This window comes from Manacus candei, unplaced genomic scaffold, assembly GCF_025592945.1.
Source record: "Manacus candei isolate 608988 ecotype Guabito, Panama unplaced genomic scaffold, ASM2559294v1 h1tg000065l, whole genome shotgun sequence".
Classification (NCBI taxonomy): domain Eukaryota; kingdom Metazoa; phylum Chordata; class Aves; order Passeriformes; family Pipridae; genus Manacus; species Manacus candei.
In genome coordinates, this window is record NW_026138113.1 from 9,345,993 (window position 1) to 9,365,891 (window position 19,899).

At 39.9% G+C, this 19,899-nt stretch overlaps 1 protein-coding gene across 6 annotated transcripts in view; it reads right to left on the minus strand.

Annotated features, from left to right (window-relative positions):
* Window positions 1–19,899, minus strand: part of ANKRD27 (ankyrin repeat domain 27) — a 54,690-nt gene that overhangs the window by 23,130 nt on the left and 11,661 nt on the right. For 3 of the 6 annotated variants that reach the window (XM_051806005.1, XM_051806006.1, XM_051806007.1), the window contains exons 2-12: window positions 10,396–10,526; window positions 9,333–9,443; window positions 8,159–8,315; window positions 6,538–6,692; window positions 6,158–6,217; window positions 6,009–6,062; window positions 5,857–5,922; window positions 5,702–5,778; window positions 5,230–5,351; window positions 4,223–4,301; window positions 3,343–3,475 (exon numbers count right to left, since the gene is read on the minus strand). In XM_051806005.1, the coding sequence (XP_051661965.1) occupies window positions 3,343–3,475; window positions 4,223–4,301; window positions 5,230–5,351; window positions 5,702–5,778; window positions 5,857–5,922; window positions 6,009–6,062; window positions 6,158–6,217; window positions 6,538–6,692; window positions 8,159–8,315; window positions 9,333–9,443; window positions 10,396–10,497 (1,116 nt within the window). In that variant the 5' untranslated portion in view covers window positions 10,498–10,526. Of the gene's footprint in view, window positions 1–3,342; window positions 3,476–4,222; window positions 4,302–5,229; window positions 5,352–5,701; window positions 5,779–5,856; window positions 5,923–6,008; window positions 6,063–6,157; window positions 6,218–6,537; window positions 6,693–8,158; window positions 8,316–9,332; window positions 9,444–10,395; window positions 10,527–12,060; window positions 12,082–13,611; window positions 19,768–19,899 lie in introns of those variants that run through there. The other 3 variants (XM_051806004.1, XM_051806008.1, XM_051806009.1) reach the window with 3 other exon arrangements.

The following is a 19,899-nucleotide window of genomic DNA, read 5'->3' on the forward strand; positions in this document are numbered from 1 at the left end:
ACAGATACCCAAACATATCTTTTCAGCATTAAAAGGCACATACTACTATTTTCCTTGGATAAATTTTTCAGTGTGACCAGGAATAACTTCCCTAAGAAACATGCAATCAAAAGTTTAACTGCTACAAGTTTCTGATGTCTAATCAGAATTTCTAGTGTGGATGCTCACAGACAGCTTTATACTTTGACTATTAAGAATCTAAGTAATCACCTGCAAGAACTACTGTAGTTTTAGTACAGTTCCTTCCACAGTGTATGTTTTCAAAGAGAGGTGACTCTTAAATAATTATTCCATTTGGGGAACACTCAAGACAGTAACCCTAATAAAGCAGTATTATATATTTAAGTCAGAAAAAAAAGAGGTCATCCGAGGTGATATGATCCCACATATCTTCAAAAGTGAAACACAGAATGACAAAACAATCAGATAGCGGTTGAAGCATCAGGTAAGTTTGGGCCTCTAAAGTCAAAAGTCACTTGTAACAGCCTTACTTGCAGTCCAGAATTTATTTTTTTTTAAAGAAAGTGCTTTTAGTGGGACTGTCAGGTATTTTAAGTGTATGTTGTCTAGAAAATACACATCCGAACATTAATGATCTTTTTTATTGAACACTACTCTCACTGTAGAGAAATGAAATATTTGTACCTATGAAGGTGTACCTGTGTAATGATCTATCCAAAGTGATTTTCACAGATCTCAACTGATGACCTGGTGGCAGAAGCCAGGAAAGGAAGTCTCAAACACAAATTGAGGCTAATAAAGTGGTTGGGAGATGGAGGGGGGATAATTTCAAACAAAATGCTGCCTATCCCATCATGGCTGGCTCTAATTCCCTATTTTATACTTACCTCAACACTCTGAATAGAGTCTTACTACACAATAGTTGGATATAGGAATGTAACTAGCATCAAACACTCATTGACTGGAATTATAATTTAACAATGTTGACAACTCCCAGAAAATAAAACTGATTTTTTTTGAGCTACCAGTTACAGGCTCCTCTCCTCCCCACAACCAAAATGTCTCACCACAACTTGCAAGACCTTAGTGAAGGGATTTGGCAAGAATGTCCTAAGTGCAATCCACTTACTGATGTGAGGGTGATAATATGCCCATTATCCCACAGGGTACATTAGTTCCCTGCTGAGTTCTCTTTCTGTAGTGGCTTCATTAGGGATTGGACAGCAGCATTACTCAGCTGCCAGAAGCTCCATCTGAAGCCAGCTATAAAATTAGGCATAGCCACATAAAGAGCTGTAATGAAGCCCCAGGGCACAGCAATGCTCCTGCTCGCTTAAATCCCACACCCCCTTCCACCACAATCTGGAAAACCATGGGGCATCAACATGACAGCTGCTGCTGCTGCTTTAAACAGAAAGTTCATCTCCCTTACCAGAGAATGAAGGAAATAACTCAAGTTCCTGAAGGGAGAGCAGTGCTTCTCCCTCTCCTCACTACCTTTTTTCCATTCCTGTCAGAGGGGTATTTACCACCTCATAGTCTTTCATCACCTCATTGTGTACCACATTCTCCCTTCTCCTACACTGGAGAAAAGGGTGGTCTACCTCTTTTATTTTCTGCTGCACTGAGGGCAAGCCATCACCCACTTCCTCATCCTCGAGGTTCTGCTGCTTTCCCCCTCATCTTGGGGTGCTGCCTTCAAGCCATGAAAGCAAAGTAGAAGGATTTCATGTTGCACACTCTGTACACACCCTGAAGTGAGAAAGTGCTCCAGGTCTGGAGTTGTTCCAGTTGAAGTATGGGCAGGAACACTCACTGCTTGCTCTTCTATTGGTGCAGACACTCATGTCCTCTTTTAGACTTCTCAAATACATAGTGCATCTTTCAAGGTAGGTGCCTCCCAAAGAAACAAATACAGCACCTTAGTGGCAGTGGCACTTAAGTTATAATCACAGGAGAGCAACCCCAGTATAAAAACCTGCTATGCTTAGCTACATAAGGAGGGGTAGGATCAGGCATTTAGTAGGAAACAGTCTTTATTCTAGAAATTTAAGAGCAATATATTCTTTTCTAGCTTGCTGGCATTGTGGTGGAAGACAATTCTACCGTGGTTTCAGTTCTCCATTCAGGCCTTGGTATTTGTATACTGATTGCAGGAAGCAAAATAGTAGGGCAAGTTGTTTTTCTTTTAAACTAATGTTTTTATTTTTTTAAACACAATTCAATACAGCATTACAGACAAGAAATACCACCACAGTCTGTTTAAACAATATTAAAGTGTTGAGTTTGATTTTTTTTTGAGTGTACAAAACAAACCTGCACAACAGGTTCGTGGAAAGACCCCAGACAAGAACAAACCCAAAAATAACAAGAGGCTAAAATGTTATTTTGAGTCCTGCCTTTTTAAGATTGTGCCCCAGGCTGTCCCACCCCAAGCCCTGCACACTGAGCCATTATTCTGGCCCCTGCAGTTAAGATTCCAGTGCTTTGCAGTTGGGCAGACTGAGACACATTCAATTCACTCTGGTTCCAAGTCCACCCCTTTTGATTTCCATATCAGATCAGGACGACCTAGTTTTACAACAGTAGAAAAATTTACAGGAACGGTAAGACTGGATTCCTTTACTAAATAAGCTACAAAGTTCTTAATCACAGAAGTTTCTAAAGTCACACCAATATCACCTTGACTGGCCTGCAGGGATTTGAACAGATTGACAGAAGGTCTAGCTGCCCAGTAGGAAATAACTCATGCATCCATAAACTTCCTGCCCCTGCTAGGTTAGAGATCCCAAGAGCCAAATTCAACCTTCAAATACCACTTTCTCATAGCCCTGCAGTCCCACTAATGTATCAACCTGGTGCAGCACAGGAACCTGCACTGCAAACACACTGAATTTTCAGAGCATGAAGATTTACTGAATAATTCTATGTTACACTGCACTCTCTACTCTGTTAGCTCAGCTAAGCTTTTTAAAATGACACGAGAATTTGTTTAAGCCATGCCTACTATCAAGTACTGCACTGCTTTCACAGCCATGATGGAGTACAAACAGGAGACACTGGACTTACTGAAGACTCAGCTGTAGAAAATAGTGTTGTCATTTTTCCCCTAATCACATTAAGATTCAAGACTTCACATTTACCTACTTCCTCAAGGAGTATACAACGAGCAACAAGTATTGCTACAGGGTTAGGACCTCATTGTAATCATTAGATACTTTCAGCATTTGCTTCAGGTAGTCACCTCAACTCATTTCTTTAGCAAAAGAAGGGAATTGTTATGTTAGCTACTTGTATCCTGTGTCTGGATTTACCCCTGCAGTGGTACTCAGTCCTACAAGATATCAGACAGACATTTGACAGGGTTTAACAGTGGCTTACTGCGGGTCTGTCAGACAGGTTGCCTTGTCGTATGTATTCTATTGCAGCCTCAACTGAGGTTAGACAGTATCCCAGCTCATCCTTCACTGAGCTGCAAAGCCTGAAGTTCTTGATGTAACTCAAGTTGGCCATCCTGAAATAGAAAGTTAAAGCCATGAGCCACTAAATATAAGACACCAGCATAACATATTGCAACTTATCTTAGGCTGTTCCAAGCTTTGTAGGTTGATCAAAACTCTGCTATCTCAAATATTCAATGAAATGTTTTTAACTGGAGATAAGAAATATGAAGGACAAGATAAGAACAGTAGTGGGGCATTGCCTCCTTCACTTCAATGTTGCAAGCACCATAAGCACCAGTGCTGGCTGCAAGTAAAATGCTGATCCCCAACGTACAGGACATAGCAACACTGAAATTCAGTTCAGGTATAGGTGAAAGGTTTAGGCAGACTTATACTGAAGATAAGGAGAGATAAGTACAATGGCATAGACCAGCAGGAAGCATTTACACATTCACATCTGGTTTCTCTATAAGAAATGTACCAAACATTAGAAGATGCATAAAGGCTTTGCAGCTCCCACCACTGGTGAGAGAGAACCACTGAAGTCCATACTGACATGCAGATTTGGTAGAGATGGCCTCCCATTGCAACTTTTTTCTAGGCTGGGAATCAAAACAAAGATGCATTCCTGACAGGTCCTTAATTTAGTCATACCTGTAACATATCTTTGCTCTTTGTCCTAGTAATAAATAGTTTTCTGCATTACTGGAAGCGTAAGAGGGCCTGCTGTAAGTTATTACTGCATACTCAGAAACATTTGCCCCTCCAGAAGCACTACATAAGATATGGAGTTCTGCACAGCCAAAGTAGTTACATACCAGTTTGGGATTTCTGTTTTTACAAGCAAATACAGCAAAACAGAGAGAAGATCATCTGCACACATGGTTTCCATGTTAACTAAAAAAGAAAAAAAAATTCACATCTGTTGTTACTCATGTCATGGTTCAAAGCAAGAACAGAAACCCTAAATGGGAGTCCTACCTCCTAAAAGTAAGGGCCAGCTCTACTAGTAGGGAATGCATTAAGTAACCAAGGCAGCCTTCAGATGTTCTCAATCTCTCACTAAAATAACCTGACAGAAGCCAACACACAAATGCAGTTTGTACTGTACAAACTGCAATATTTGATTAGCATCCCTCTCTTCCTACACAGAAGGAAATCGAGCTCTGGCTCTGAAATTCTTGAGGGCAAAGACTACACTCAAAGTTGATACAGTTTTCTACAACCTAGTAGACTTAGTGGAGAAAGGAAGAGATGAAATAAGGAAAGCATCAATTCACTGAGCTACTCTATTTGCTTAGTAGAAGTATCTTCTCTTTCCAAGCTAGAAAAAATTAATACCAGGTTAAGAGGTTCATGCTTTCCTATCACAGAATCATCTCTGCAATCCACAGTAGCACTTCCAAAGCAGAGCATAGGTTTGTTTGTCCCCCACCAACACTGCATTTTGAAAAAGATGCATCTTAAGAGTATCAATTTCAAGATATCAAGGAGCATGAACCAACAGACAAAACAATCTAGGAGCATTTAAAGGGAATCACCCCCAATTCTGCTGCATGAGGAAGTGTCCTGGCAGATGAAGCTCCCCACATGCCCCAGCTAATATATACATAAGCTAACCCAGGACCCCACCTTACCCCACAAGAACCAGTGGTGAAATGTCTGCCCTGCCTCCATCGTGCTCGGTTTGGGGACCTCAGAGACCCCCAACTCAACTGTGTTTGATCCACAAGGGCTGTTCAAGCAGTGGGTTATACACTGAAGTGTTTTGTGTGTGCTGGTTAAGAAAAAAAAGTTGAAAATGATTGATTCACTAATTACTGACCTCTTTGGCTAGGAGACTGCATAATAATTTGTACAACTTTACGCAGACAAAGTAGCTTCTGTTGAGGAGAAGTACATTTGTTCAACTGACCCAGTTCCCGCTTTGCACGTGGTATATTAAAACTACAAAATAATTTGAAAGGGATGATTAGCATACACAGTTCATGTGCAGGATGTCCAAAGCCCAAGTTTTAACTTATTCAGAGCTGAACTGAAGCATGGTTTTAAAGTGTTTCCATTTCTACTCCAAGCACACCTCCATTTCTGTACCTTGCAGATGAAGAGGGAAGCACAAAACTATAAAAGCCAAGCAAACCACCACCAATGCAACAATTGCAAAGCTTTGTTTTTCTATCTCAAAGAAATGAAGATAAACTCACTAATGTCTGAAGGAAGACACCTTTTAGCTGACCTGATCCTATTTAAGATAGAATCTCATTGATTCCTCAAAGGAGTCCACAATCATCTCTCACCTGAACTCAGGTTTCACTCCAATGTCTTTTTGCTGCAGGTCTTGAAGGCTCCTGGTGATTTTATTAAAAGCAGCATCCTATCAATAGAAAGGCAACAGTTTTTTTAAAATGCTTTAGATTCATGTACCCAGCATTTAGCAACCAAAGAAACTTACCTCACTTGCCTCAATAGTCCCCACGTATTTGAAGACTAGATCATAAATAGCATGGTGGATATACATCTGTAGAAAAAAACCCAGTACTTTAGGCATGAAAGGGAGAGTCAAAAATAGCTTGCTAATTATTTTCCTTCATTTCAGATTCTTACTTCAACTGCTTGTTTGATCAGATTCATCTGCTCTTCTTGCTTTGCAAGCATCTTCTGGAAAATGAAAGCCACAAAAACAGCATGAGAAAGTCAGATAATTTATTGCTTAAGTACCACTGTACTATGTATTTAGGGGAGTAAGCATTTACCAAGTGTGAATCTCTCAAAAGATGCTGGAGACATTTGGTATAAAGTGCATTGACAGAATCCTGGGGGGAGAAAAGGTAAAAAAACCCCATCAGATTCAGGTTAATGTGACTTGAAGGAACAAAGCTTAAATAAGCAAAGAAAGGAAGGTTTCTCTTCCTCAGAAGTGAGCACTATGTTAAGAGTTTTAGCAAGAATAATTACACTTATCAAAACATTAGGATGTGCTAATTCACATTTAAGAATTTCACTTTCTCCCTTCCCCCCCTTACTCAACTCTAGGCTACTCTGACATAGAAAAGCTCAGAAAACTCAGACAACAAGAGCAGTGAAACAAATTATATCTAGCAGCAAATCAGACATGGAGAAGGAAGATACTGACTATATAGTGGCGGAGGCTTTTCCTTTCATGTTCTTTAAATGTTCTGTAGAAAGATCCTATGTATTTATCAAATCTCTCACAGTGCCTTCCCAAGAACTCTCTAACATCTTCAATATTTTTAAGAGAATAGGAGTTTGAGGAAGCTGCAGATTCAGCTGAAATGAAAGTCAAGAATTAACACACAGGGTTAATATGTATGCATGAGGAAATACATTTTGTCCCTACACACACAGCCAGCTTATGTGGAATAAAACATTAATGCAGCTTATTGCACTTTTAACTAGAGGTATTGCTTTTAATTAAAAGAATTTAATGCATCACATTTGAGAAGTCTCTCTTGCTTTTTACGTCAAGTATTTATTTGGAATAGCTGAAACAGATTTCACTTTTTTTTTTCCACTGGGGTAATTTACTGCCACATGCACTCAGCTTATGAGTTGTGTAAGTCAAGCTTGAAAGTAGAAGAAAAGCACATTACAGTGTGGACTGAGTGCACATGCAGGAAGTCAGGGTGCTTTAAGTGAGCTGTAGAAATCCCATCTTGGATTTTTACATAACCTATTCTTTATTTAGACACGCTTTCTCTGAATGGGAGGGCAAAGTTGCTTCATGTAAACATTAAACTTAATCCACTTTCCTTCTGAATAAGACAACTGAATGCCTCACTTAGAATTCATATTGCTTTTCCAAAGTTTTTTTTCTAGGCGAATCTTTCATTTGCAATCAAAGCCAGCCAACTAATAAAAGGCTTAAATCATTCATTTCAAATTACTTTTGAAATAAGAAACTACTTCTTCTCTGAAAGGCTGCTATAAACTATATTAAAAAATGCCACAAGAATTTGATATATAGATTAATATTTTTAGAATTTAAGGCTATATGTATGCCAGCTATTTTTTTCAGAGCAACTTCCATACTTCCCTCTCAGTACTATTTTCACACTATCCCAGTATTATTTCACATTGTCATCACTTGTTTCAAATATTATTTATTTAGGAAGACTTATGTTTTTATTTCAGAAAAAGCTGAAGCTTCTTAGCTTCTTAAGAAGCTTCTATTCCTCTTAATAAGTAAACACATAAAAGTTCACATGGAAATCCTGTTACATTCACAGCATTAACAGTAGTCTTGAAAATAGTGTTCCAGCCCTAAAGGGCACTTTCAGTACAGGAAAGAAATTAAGACATTCAACCAGGAGAGCTGCTACACAACTATGCCAGTCAGCCTCTACCCACTGACCAAGTGATCATGAAAGAATTTACCCCTCCAGCTTTTTGTGCATCCACCTTTCACCTCAAGACACACGTCACATTTAAGGGTAAATCCCTGTTTTAAGGAGTCAGCACTAAACTGAGCACTGCTAAAAAAACCACGATGGATTAAATACTCCACTGATGATTCTCAGTGCTGAGACCTGGGGAGAAATTCAACAGAAGTTTGCCTGGCAGCAACTTCATATTTCTCTCCATCAGCACACCAACATCTGCCCCAGGAAGTTAAGGAATGCCGAGGGCTTTTGACCAAGCCAACACTTTTCAGAATGAACAAATGTATTAAGCACAAACACATTAATTTGCTCATTGTGCAAAGGCAGCCACCAAGTTAACACTTTGATACATACTTGAGCTTTCTGTTTTTTCCAGGGGATGAGCTATACACAATATACTAAAGCTTTCTTCCTTTTCATTGTAAAATGTTTCCTCAAAGAGAACAGGTACAGAGAGATGGTAATTAAAACCAGCTCCTAAAATGATGAGGTTTCCTTGTATGAAGATCTCCTGAAACGAAACAAAAAGACCAGATCAAGTGTGAAACTCTGCTAGAAGAAAGTTACTCTTTGGCTTCTGCACTGCATAGTTAAATTTCAAGGGAAGGAAGAGAAACTTGCAAGACAAGAAAGCCACAGATCAAAAAGATTTCACATTGTCATCTGTGTAGACACTGAAACCTCCTTCAGTCTACAATGGCTGGTTAAACCTTAGTTACAGGTACTGTCTTTACAAGTCTTCTACTAGAGGACATTTCAGAAGTTTCAGACAATCACCAAGATCTGACTATTTGCAGATTTTAGGGCACTTCTAGTAGAAAGGAAATTGAAAAAAAACCAACTTAAAACTAGAGCCTAAGCTCAGCTCAGAAAAACACCACACATCTTGTCTATGTTTCTGACACTTAGCTTTATCTTCCCAAGTAACTCCAGTGAGGACATCTGCAACAGGAAGATCTAGGTGACAGCCTGCAAACTACAGGTGCAAGTTCTCAGACTGTACTGCAAAATTACAAGTGAAAAAACGGGGATTCTAAGCAGTGTCAGCCTTTTTTGGCATGGCCTGCTGCTACAGCAGTCACTTTGTACTCCCTGAACTAAGACAGACTTCAAATACAATTCAATACCATCATAATTTTGTCTTAAGCCTTGGTGAACTTGCATCTGCATATAATATAGGCAGGCTACTACTTGCCTGAAAGCTGAAGAGACAGTTCTTAGCTAAGTGATAAAGGCACTTCTGCCACTCAACAAAACTCCTATGAGTAAAAAAAGAGATAAACTGACAAATTTGCTTTGCCACAGTAAGGAAGTCAGAGGCTGTGTTACCATCTGAACAGGACATCTATTGTTGTGGGCATGCCAAAATATAGATTTTTCTGGAAAGCAGTATATCCCCAAGAAAGCAGTATAACTCCTGGTTACCTCTCCTGTAACCATAAGTTCACACTATCAGTCATCAGCTGCAACGAATCGCTTACTGGAGTGTCCCCAAGCTACAGTCAGACATCAAAAGGGAAATAAATACCTTGCCATTTAAGGTTTGAAAGTTTTCTTCTAGTGGTTTCAGAACATAAGATTCAAACTGGCAGGTAGAAAGACTGTTGCTCGAAAGGCTTCCTTTGCATGGAACTAGCACCTGAAAGAGTTAAATCATGCTTTAGAGAAATGCCATGTATTGCCAGCTAAACAGCAATAGCTTTTGTCCTTTAGAGGCAAGCACTTAAATCTGGTTTAGAAATATTTACTACTAAACATGTAGTCACTATAGGTGCTTTTGTTTAAACAAAAGGAAAGGCTATTGCTAGACACAGTCCAGGGTTTCATTTAGTTACCCCAGGGTTTCATTTAGTGACTTATCTGAAAAAGGATGACAGATGCAACTGAAGAAACAATACTAAGAGAAGGAGATGAAATCTTCAGTTACTTAGCATTAGTCACACAAATGACTTAAAATTAAGCAGCTAATAAAAAAAAGTGAAGTATATTTTCAAACTAAAATGAAAATCCATCAGAAAGAAGAAAAAAAATTTAAGATGAGAAGCACCTTGGATCTACAGCAACAGATTGGCAGTTTGGGACTAATGCTTAATTAAAAAGCAACAAATTTTATCATCAGGTAACAATAACCTCCACGTTTAATGGAATCTCCACACACTTAACCTGGAATGATTAATTGCAGAACACCCAGATTAGAAATCTCAAGGACTGGAGTTTTTATTCCAGCTCAGTTTAATAGCTCTATTTTGCTATGCAAAATGCTGTCAGAAATAAGTGACTCTCTGTCCACCAGGAATTCAAAAGGTCAATCCCATTTTCAGTTACAAGCATGTGAGAGAATATGTAACTTCAGTTCATAGCAAAGAAAATAAATTTCCTGTAAAGTTTAGAAACAACACCAATTTTAACCTTTTACTACCTTAATATTCAAGAGGTCCATATCAACAAATAAGCAGAAAACTAAAAGTTGTTCTGCTTCACTTCCAAGTTTTGCAGGCTTGATCTTTACATGTTTCATAGCAGACATATGATTTAAACTCAAATACCTAGTATTTAATAATCAGCTTTTAAATTTACCTATTTATACTTACAATTCCATGGAGTTCTGCAACTTTGCTGCACAGATCAGGACGTCGCTTCTGAATGGCCAAATAAAAGGGATTTTTCAAGATATCTTCATCATACATAGCCATATGGACTTGAGATATTCCAAGGAGATTCTCTAAAATACATATGGAGAATGGCTGATGTATCACACACAATATATCTGTTAAAATACACTATTTGGGAATACCTAGGGGATAGTTTCATTCTCCTTCTCTGAAAGGACAAAGCAATTTCAGGTCTTGACATAAGCAGACAATGGCATACTAAGCTATAACTATGGTTACTCAGAAGTTATTCAGACATTACTTTTCATTAATATACATTTCCAATTCCACACTTATCCTCATAATGTTTCCTTAGGCCTTCCAGGTGTTGGAGGCTAACAATGAATATAGAAGAGAAGGAGAGAAGTTAAGATCAGAATTATTACCACTTTGACATACAAGCTAACTTCTGTTGAAATCTAAAACAAGCCAAGAGACAAATCAGCAGCTCTTTTACAGCAGATTCTACTGCCCCACAGGACACAGATCCTTTTGCATTATGCTCATGTAAGTCTTAAAACTCACCTGCATAAGGATTACTGACACACAACAATGAGACACCCAGATAGGGTAACACACACCCTTGTGTAAGGCAATCCTCAACTTTCCAGGGACAGTTACAGAGGTACACCAAGGAGATATGAAAACCCATGTCATAATTAAAAAGTCACTGTGAAACTAATAATTTCTGGTCATCTCTATGCCTGGGGAAAAAGCCTCAATGACTTGTGGTCAGGCTGATGCACAACATTTGCCAAAATAGTGAGCAAAAAAGGGACTGGAGTCAGAAAACCCAATCTGTAAGCACTGGAAAAAGCTGTCACTTGGTGTGTCACAGTGCCCTGGAGAAGATGATCCTTAAGGCACTAGACTCTCAACTGCTTGCTTCCTCAATTCTAATTGTCTATGACATTTTAGAATACAAAGATACAAGAAAACCTTACCAGGAGAATGGTTAGAATAACTGGAATAACTTCAGAGTTATTTTTTAAACAAGAATTGAGATTACCAGGCTTACAAATGCTTACAAGCTTGCTTTACATCTTTGCCCCTCATCCAGCTTCCCTTAGGAATCAACAAATTGCACGATTTCCTCACACAGTTTCAGCTGCACATCCTGGAAAAGGGTGAGCTACAAACTTTAGTTTGAGCAAGCCACCCTTACACAATCAGTATCCCTCTGTTTCCTAACATGGAGAATTATACCTAGCACATTATTTACTCAGTGTGAGCTCACTGTATGGCAGTTTAAGAGAGTGGAAAAACACACCCCCATTGATTTTAGATAGCCTTTGGGTTTCAGCCCTGCTGTTAACTGATCTACAGCCTGTTAACTGAGCTGGGCTCTGGTCCTCCTAATTAGGCACGAGAAGAGCTGCCTTAGAGAGCTAAACACAACCATGATCAGTTAAAGCTGAAAACCATTTCCATTATAAAGTTATCACCACTGACTTACAGCTTGGACAACCTCAGCCCGAACCACTGAAGTTTGGCAGTGGCAGGTAAATGCCTCAAGCAGAGTTTTCCTGTGCAGTTCCAGACAAAATGGTCCATCCACTCTCAAGGCATACAATAAGACCAAGAGCTTCTATGAAAGAATACTTATTCAGAGCTCCCAAATCAGCATTCCTTGGAGCACAGCTCTGGAGTCTGCCAACATAATGGGGAAGAAGGTGTATGCTCACTGACACTTAAAAAAGACCAACCAAGTTCAGTAGTTACAAGACCACAAATCTAGACAAAGTACAGCTTCACACAAGTCCCAAGTGACCCAGCAACCTGCATTTGCAGCCCAGAAAGCCAACCAGGTCCTGGACTCATCCCACAGTGCGTGCAGCAGGGGAGGGGAGAATTTTGCTCCTCTACCCTGCTCAGGTGAGACTCCACCTGCAGAGTTGCCTCCAGCCCTGGGATCCCAGCACAGGAAGGACATGGAGCTGCTGGAGCGAGTCCAGAGGAGGGGGGAAAAAAGATAATTGGAGGGATGGAGCACCTCTGCTATGGAGACAGGTGGGGTTGTTCCATCTGGAGAAGAGATCTTATTGTACTCTCCAGAACCTAAAGGGGCCACAAAAAATGCTGGAAAGGGAATTTGGACAAGAGCCTGGAGTGACAGAACAAGGGGAACGGCTTCACACTGAAAGGTGGTGGATGTGGATTAAATGTAAGGAAGAAATTCCTCCCTGTGATGGTGGTGAGGCCCAGAGATGCTGGGATGACATGACCCTGAAGTGTTCAAGGACAGCTTGGACAGGGCTTGGAGCAACCTGGTCTAGTGGAAGGTGTTCCTGCCCATGGCAGGGTGGTAGAATGAAGTGATCTTTCATGTCCCTTCTAACATCAATCATTCCATGATCTGTCCCACTACAGTGTCTGGGTAAACAGGATTACCACCACTAATTCCACCACTGATGATGACTCGAAGCATTTCTTGGCAGGCAGCTGCAATCCAAGTTCAAGCTGGAGGATTCTCCCTCAGCCAGTGGGAGGGGAAGGAGAAAAGGCAACACAAGCCCAGGGGCAGGTCTGCTGCAGGAACACAGGTGTCTCATCACTGACCTTAATAAGCACACCTAGTTAGCCACAAAACACAACCTGCCTGCTGAACATCTGGGTAGGGCACAACTCCAAGTGAGATCTTAAATGACTGTAGCTTACAGTCCAAACATGACTCAGACAATTCAGTATATATAAGTAAATACAATTTAGTACATATAAGTCAAGGACCAAGCACAGCTGTATGTACACACATGTACAGTCTGCAAAATAGTTTGCCATAGCAAGATGTATTTGGGACTACCACATGCTTTTTTTTTGGATGGCCTCATCACAAGAGATGAAGTGACTGGAGAAGAATCTGAAGTAAGAAAGGCAAGAAGGCCCTGTAAGCAGAATCCAGTCCATGAAAGGCAGTGATGTTTATGCTGAAGCAACTGAATGAAACAGGTAAGAATTTTTTTCCCCAGGTGTACTAAAACTTTCAGTGAAGGGCATTTTTTCCACATCTATCTCAGAAATAGGCCTTAAGTGAAGAAAAACAGGCTCAGATTACAGATCAGGAACACCTTTGGAAAGAGAAGATGAGCATGTGGTTTAGATTGCTTGCAAAGGTATCAAGTCTCACACAGTAAATCTCTAAGAACGTGTTAGACAAACCTCTCCCAGAGGTGATAATGGACATAGTGAAGCCAGGAGGCTGGATTATATGGTCTCTCCAGGCAGTTTATAAATCAAGCTTTCATTAACAGAGTTGGCCCACTGAGGAAGCTTCATCTGCCTTTTGTTTGATAAATTCATGTATCTGGTCAAGCAGCAGAAGATGAGGTTGGTGTGTTCTCCCAAGACAGTGACAGAGAAGGTATTAAATCACAAACTGTGCTGGGGAAAAAAAAGCACATTGACACAAGAAGGCAACCAAGCATGAGACTGCAGAGTAAAACTGCAGTGCACAAATGCCTCCAATTGCTACAGCTACACTGCCACTTCTTCAGCTTAACACATCTTCAAGTCTGAAGAGTTCTTCTCCTAAAAGGAGGGGAGGAGAACAACACATTCCACATATCCTCCTCATCTAGAAACCTGTACCTCACCATCAAAAACACCTAACTGATAAACTCTGGCCAGAAAGAAATTGAAAAGAACATTTCATTCCCCAGCAAAACGGGGGAAAGGGATATAGGGGAGGAGGGAAGCTCCCACAGGTTTTCTACCTGAGCTTATGAAGTCTGTAGGACTGACCTAGCTCTTCAATCACTGCCTGCAACTTAAAAAAACCCCAAAAAAACAAAAACACAAGCAACTGGAGTACTTTAAGAATCACTGTTGACAGACCATCACAGGAAGAGCTTGAAATTATAATCTTCAATTCGTGGTGTGTGTTACACACTACAAATAACTAGTTTTAAAATACTTAGTTGGAGCCATAGAAATTCACAGAACTACTGGGTTGACAGGGTTGAATCACCCTGGAGAGTTCCAGCAAGAAGTGAAAACATTCAAACACTGAATTCCAGCATTTCAGCTACTGTAATACAACTAAGGTGCCATCAACATGCTGTACCTCAAGAAGGGAGCCAAAACTTTCAGTTCACATGGATATTTGTCACCCACCTCGAGCAGAGCAGATTGCAAACTCCAGGCTGGTCCCCACACAGCAGAAAACCCCCACCAGCCACATTAGTACCGTTTTGAGAATCACAATTCTGAATTTCCTTCCCTTTTCTCTCTTCTTTACACCTGCAGCTGCTCAGTGCCACATTAGTGGATACCTATCATACTTGATTAAAATGCAAGTATGAAGAACAGGTAGAATACTTATTACTTAGAACAGTTCAGTTACTATATTCACTTGGGTCTCCATCACCTACCCACAGCATTCTTCAGAGGACCAGAAACGTGGATGTAGAAACCATTTACCATGTAAGTAATTAAAAAAACCAAAGGTATTTAGTCTACAGATTCAAAAGAATACATTAAAGCTTCCCCAAAGCTCAGGCATTTTTGAGATTAAGTCAATTTCTTTCCACCTCAAAAGTTAAATGCATCTGAAAATACTGGCTAATGCATTGCTGTAATTATTGGAATGCATTAGAATCCTCCAGTGAGGGTTTGTTGGCAGACTAGAACATCCAACTTCAACCTACTTTAACTTGGGGGTGACACAGACCTACTCTTCCCAGTTGCACCTTGGACAGCTTTAGATTTACTAACACTGAGAAAGCAGAAAATGAACAAAGCCTTATATACATTAATAGAACTGTTTAATACTTAACAGAAAGCTTGTTAAAAACTGTCAAACTATATTCACTCTTAAGTTTACTAAATTCTATCATGCTGAGCTATAAAGCAATACTCAAGTACTAATGTTATATAAAAGGTTTAAATGGAATCATTAAGTGTGTGGCTTCATGCCTGTAAACACAGAAATAGCTCAAATTGCTGGAAGAACAGAAGCTGGCTGGATCAGACAATCTAATAAGCATTATGTTACAGCTTAAAAAACCCCACAATCATAATCTTAAAACAGCCAAATCCTTTCTAGATCAAAAGCAGAGTGATAATTCTAATGACAGAACTATGGTACAAGGGATAGCTCAAGTGAAAAACATGGAATCTAAGCTTATCACTGTTTTCTCCAAAACACCACAAATTAAGCCTTATTACCTTTGGTACTGAAAACAGTGAACAGGAATTAACTCTGAGAGTTCATTTTGTCATTAATGGTGTTTTCCTTTAGAGATCATCAAGTGAGGTACCTTTTCTAGATCTTGAAGGTTTCAGTTCCTTTTAAGAAGCACTTTGAAATTTAGACAAACAGCCACTAAAGTAGATGATGTCATTTTATTGGCATTGTTACTTGGCAGTTAAATCATGTCCACGTTCAAGTTATACAACTATTTACACTAGTTTTAGGCACATCATCTTCTGAACATCCTGCTATACCCCTCACTGGAGAAAATGCCCTTCATAATGGAGTTAGGGATTGTGTATACAAACACTTCAATGCTCAACAGCATAATATTTTAATATTACTACAGCAGAACAAAATAAAACAGCTACTAAAGTTAGCAAAAAGTATCAGCCTAGTTCAACAACCTGAAATGTCTCCAGGAGAGCGAGTCAGGATATTACACTGGAACGTGAACATCAAGTACCTCAGAGCCCTCTCCACACAAGCCCAGCTTTAAAGAAGCAGAATGCCATGTTCTCCAAAACCTTTAACACCAGATCCACTAGCATGGCATGTTCAAGAAGCATCAATTCACTCAATTTTACTTGCATGGCAATACTGAAGTTTCACATGACAGTATCAATTCAATCTTACCTTGAAAACTCTACAACAGGAACGACTAAGGTTTAGTAAACCAGTAACTAGAATATCATTTGCTGAAATGCTCAAAATAATGAGCAAATCAGAACAAGCAGCAACTTATTATTAAACTAGGAGACTTAGAGTAGCAGACATCTCTAGCAGTTTTTATCATGCTAGCAAACTGCACAGCCCCACAGAAAAAAAAGAGGAAGCAGTTGTTCCCCAGTTGTAAGTTAAATTCTTTTTTTAACCAAAGTGCTTCCCCCACACACTTCAAGAGCACGACTTGTTCACAGGAACAACCAAAGCTAGGCAGATCTTAAAGTACTAAGCAAGCAAACAGTGAATTTTAAATAGTCTCAGCCCAAACACAATCCTAGTTATTTCTGTAGCCACTGCTTTACCTGCACTATTAGTCCTCATTTACTCTGCTTGTGGGCAAAGGTTACAATATGAACTTGAGCCCTAAATCAGCATTCACATCAAAACAAAAACAAGTAAAAAAAGCAAAAAAAAAAATTTCTGTTTCTGAGCACTTAAGAAACCTTACTCCCCTTCCTAAAGGATGAGCACTGAGCATCCTATGAAAAACACCTCCAAGACACATTCCAGTACACCTTGCTAACCACGAGGGAGCAAAGAAGGAAACAAGCTATTCCTATCCCTTCTAGATTCAGGTTCAGCTTCTATTGGTTTCTGTGAAACTGAAGTATGTCAGAATAACACCTCTGAATTATCAAATTAGAGAGTGGTCAATTTGCATCAGTCACCTCAAGGCTCACTAGCAACCAAACTAACTTTTATGACCCCAGAACATCAGCCTGACAGTGATGGAACAGCATCTGGAAAGGAGAGGTCAGCAGCATTCCAGGAAGGTGCTCATTCCTCTCAGCATCTCCCTTCCAGGCACGCAGTTTTTCCAATGAAGAGCTGGTACAAGATATCTTGATTTTGGTTTTGCCTCCACCCAACACTCCCCAGGCCTTTTTAGCCCTAACACCTCTGGCCCTCCTATAACTGTTCCCACCTGCTCAGACAGGCCTCCTCCAAACCCTGCAGCACCTGGGCAGCACCACGAGATGGATTTGTACCAGTTCCTCCTGCAGCTTCTCATTACCAACCCCACCTTGTAAACTTGAAAACTGAGCTCACCCCTGAAAAGCAAGAAAGTTCACCCTTTGTATTTTAACAGTGCATTTATTTGCACCACAGTTTGATCTGGACACATTCTTACTTGCCCCAGACTTGAGGGCAGAGAAATTATTGGCTTGACTCTCCATAGTCACCGGTTCCTTTCCCCCAGAGGAAGGGCATTTCAATATGTGGATCATCCTTCAACAGGCAAACCTCCCACTTCCAGTCACTCCCATATATTTGAGAGCATCTTACTTGTCATTAGCCAAGTATTAGGAACAAGCTGCATTATCCTCTTCACAACAGGATAGAGACTAGATTCCCAATTCTCAATTCTTGCAGGCTTAGAAATCCACTAGAGTAGCTGCCAAAAAACTTTCTTGGCTTACCAGTATTGAAGCTGCACTTAATTCTCAGGTGGGGAAGCCTGAACTACTCCCAACCAAGCCCTAGACCAAAGTGCACGTGGTGGTCAGTGAACCACAAACAGTTACAATGAACATTTAGAGGAAGAACATTAACAGAAAATACAAAGTTCCCAAAACAGCTTCTCAAACAAAGATGATTTCCCCAAATATTAGTGAGCTGTATGCAAGGCCACCTCCTCAGGTTCACAGAGGTGCCAACACTGGTACTTCTTCGGAGGGGGAAGAAAAACAGTGGAGTTGAAATGCATGGATAAACAGAGATTTAATTAAGCCAAATATTTTCATTCTTTAGTTACTGAAGGAAAACAGTGGTATATTTCCTCAGGCTGTGAACAGGTCACAGAAAGTAATTTCTTGCCTAGTTACAAACCACCACCACTCACAGCAGGCTGCTATCAACTCCAACACTAGGGACAAGTCTGTAAAGACACCAAGTCTGCAGGGCCAGACCCAGCACAGAAATACAAAGGAGCTGAAGTCAGCAACCCCATAGCCATTCACCTCAGTTCCAATGGTCCTTAGGCAGACAACTGGGCAGGAATTTAATTCCTTCCCTGCACATCTCAATAGAAAAACCCAAGTCCTTGCAGGCCAGCACTAAGTCTTACCTCATTGCTGCAAGAAACTTAAACATCAGATAATTACAAGAAGAACTAATTATGAAATACACTGTAGAATTACATTAGATCTCTCCTTTAGGCAGCAGAGCAAGGGGAAGGAAGGCTGGAAAACAATTCAGCAGGTAAGTTCTAACTAGCAAAACAAATTACTCCAACCACCACTAGTGTTTTGATGCTACACAAGGCACCATAAACAGCCTGAGCTAATTAAAAGCTTCCTGACAGTAAACATCAGGACAGAGATATCAGTCTTAACATTCTCCCATGATATAAATTAGGATTCTTGCTAAGGATGAAGTCCCAAGCCACTTGACCAGGAAAATGCTTAGCCAAAAGCAAATCAGAGAATAGTTATTTAAGGAAGTGCACAGTTTATCAGTCATCAGGAAGAGTGAGGGGGTTGATGTCGCATTTTATTTTCACTGTATTTCACCCTTATTTTCCTTCTTTGTGTCAGTGGCTTCAAGCTTTCCCAGGCCACAGCAGCCTACAGACAAAACTCAGTATAATGAGCTTATTCAAAAAGCAAGGCCCTCAGACAAGACTTACCAACCATGTAAACAAAATAAACTTGCCTTTACCTAAGTTTCTACTCTATTGAAATGAAGACATAACACTTAATTAGTGATGCATCAAGAAACATCACAGAATATTTTGCAGACATTTTTACGGGTATTTCATATGAAGAATATGTTCATTTATGTCTATTGCAAGAAAGCCTTGGCACAGAACAAGGAAATACATTTCTCCTACTACTCATGATGCTGCTTCCTAAGTCAGTTCTAAAGATTTTTACACTCCATTCTAAAAGTTTTCTCAGGACGGTATTTTGGCTAATCAACATCTTGTCTGATAGCAGTATCAAGATTTGGATTTTCAGAATATCATAACTAACAAACTACAACTGAATTTTAAGGTTTCCCACAATCTAAACAAATCCTATAACTGCACGCAGCTCAACTTAACTTAGAAGTAATGCAAATGACAGGCTCTTTTTTCCACATGACACACTTAAAGATGTATTTAAGCATTACCTTACCTGCACCTGATACAGATTATAACTACTGCTACCTTCAAGTTTAAGTAGTCACATGCTTCTGAACCAATACTCCCTCCCTCCCCTTCCCAGACACTTTCAGAGAAGCAGCTTCAGGATTCTCACATGCCACTTTCAGTGCCATGTGGCAAACTTTAAACACAGCTACTACAGACACACATAAATATGCACAATTTAGTCAGCAATAAGCTTAACACTTATGTCACACAGGACTCCAGATTCAAACCCAGAGCTAATCCTTTTTCCACCTGACAATGATTAAGCAATTATAAAACTTCACTTACAATCAGGTCAAAATCATCCCATGTTTCTTTATGCCTACAAGGAAACAGGCACGACTGATTTGCTTCTTCGAGGCTACCAACATACAAATTGGTAGGGTGCTACTCAGTT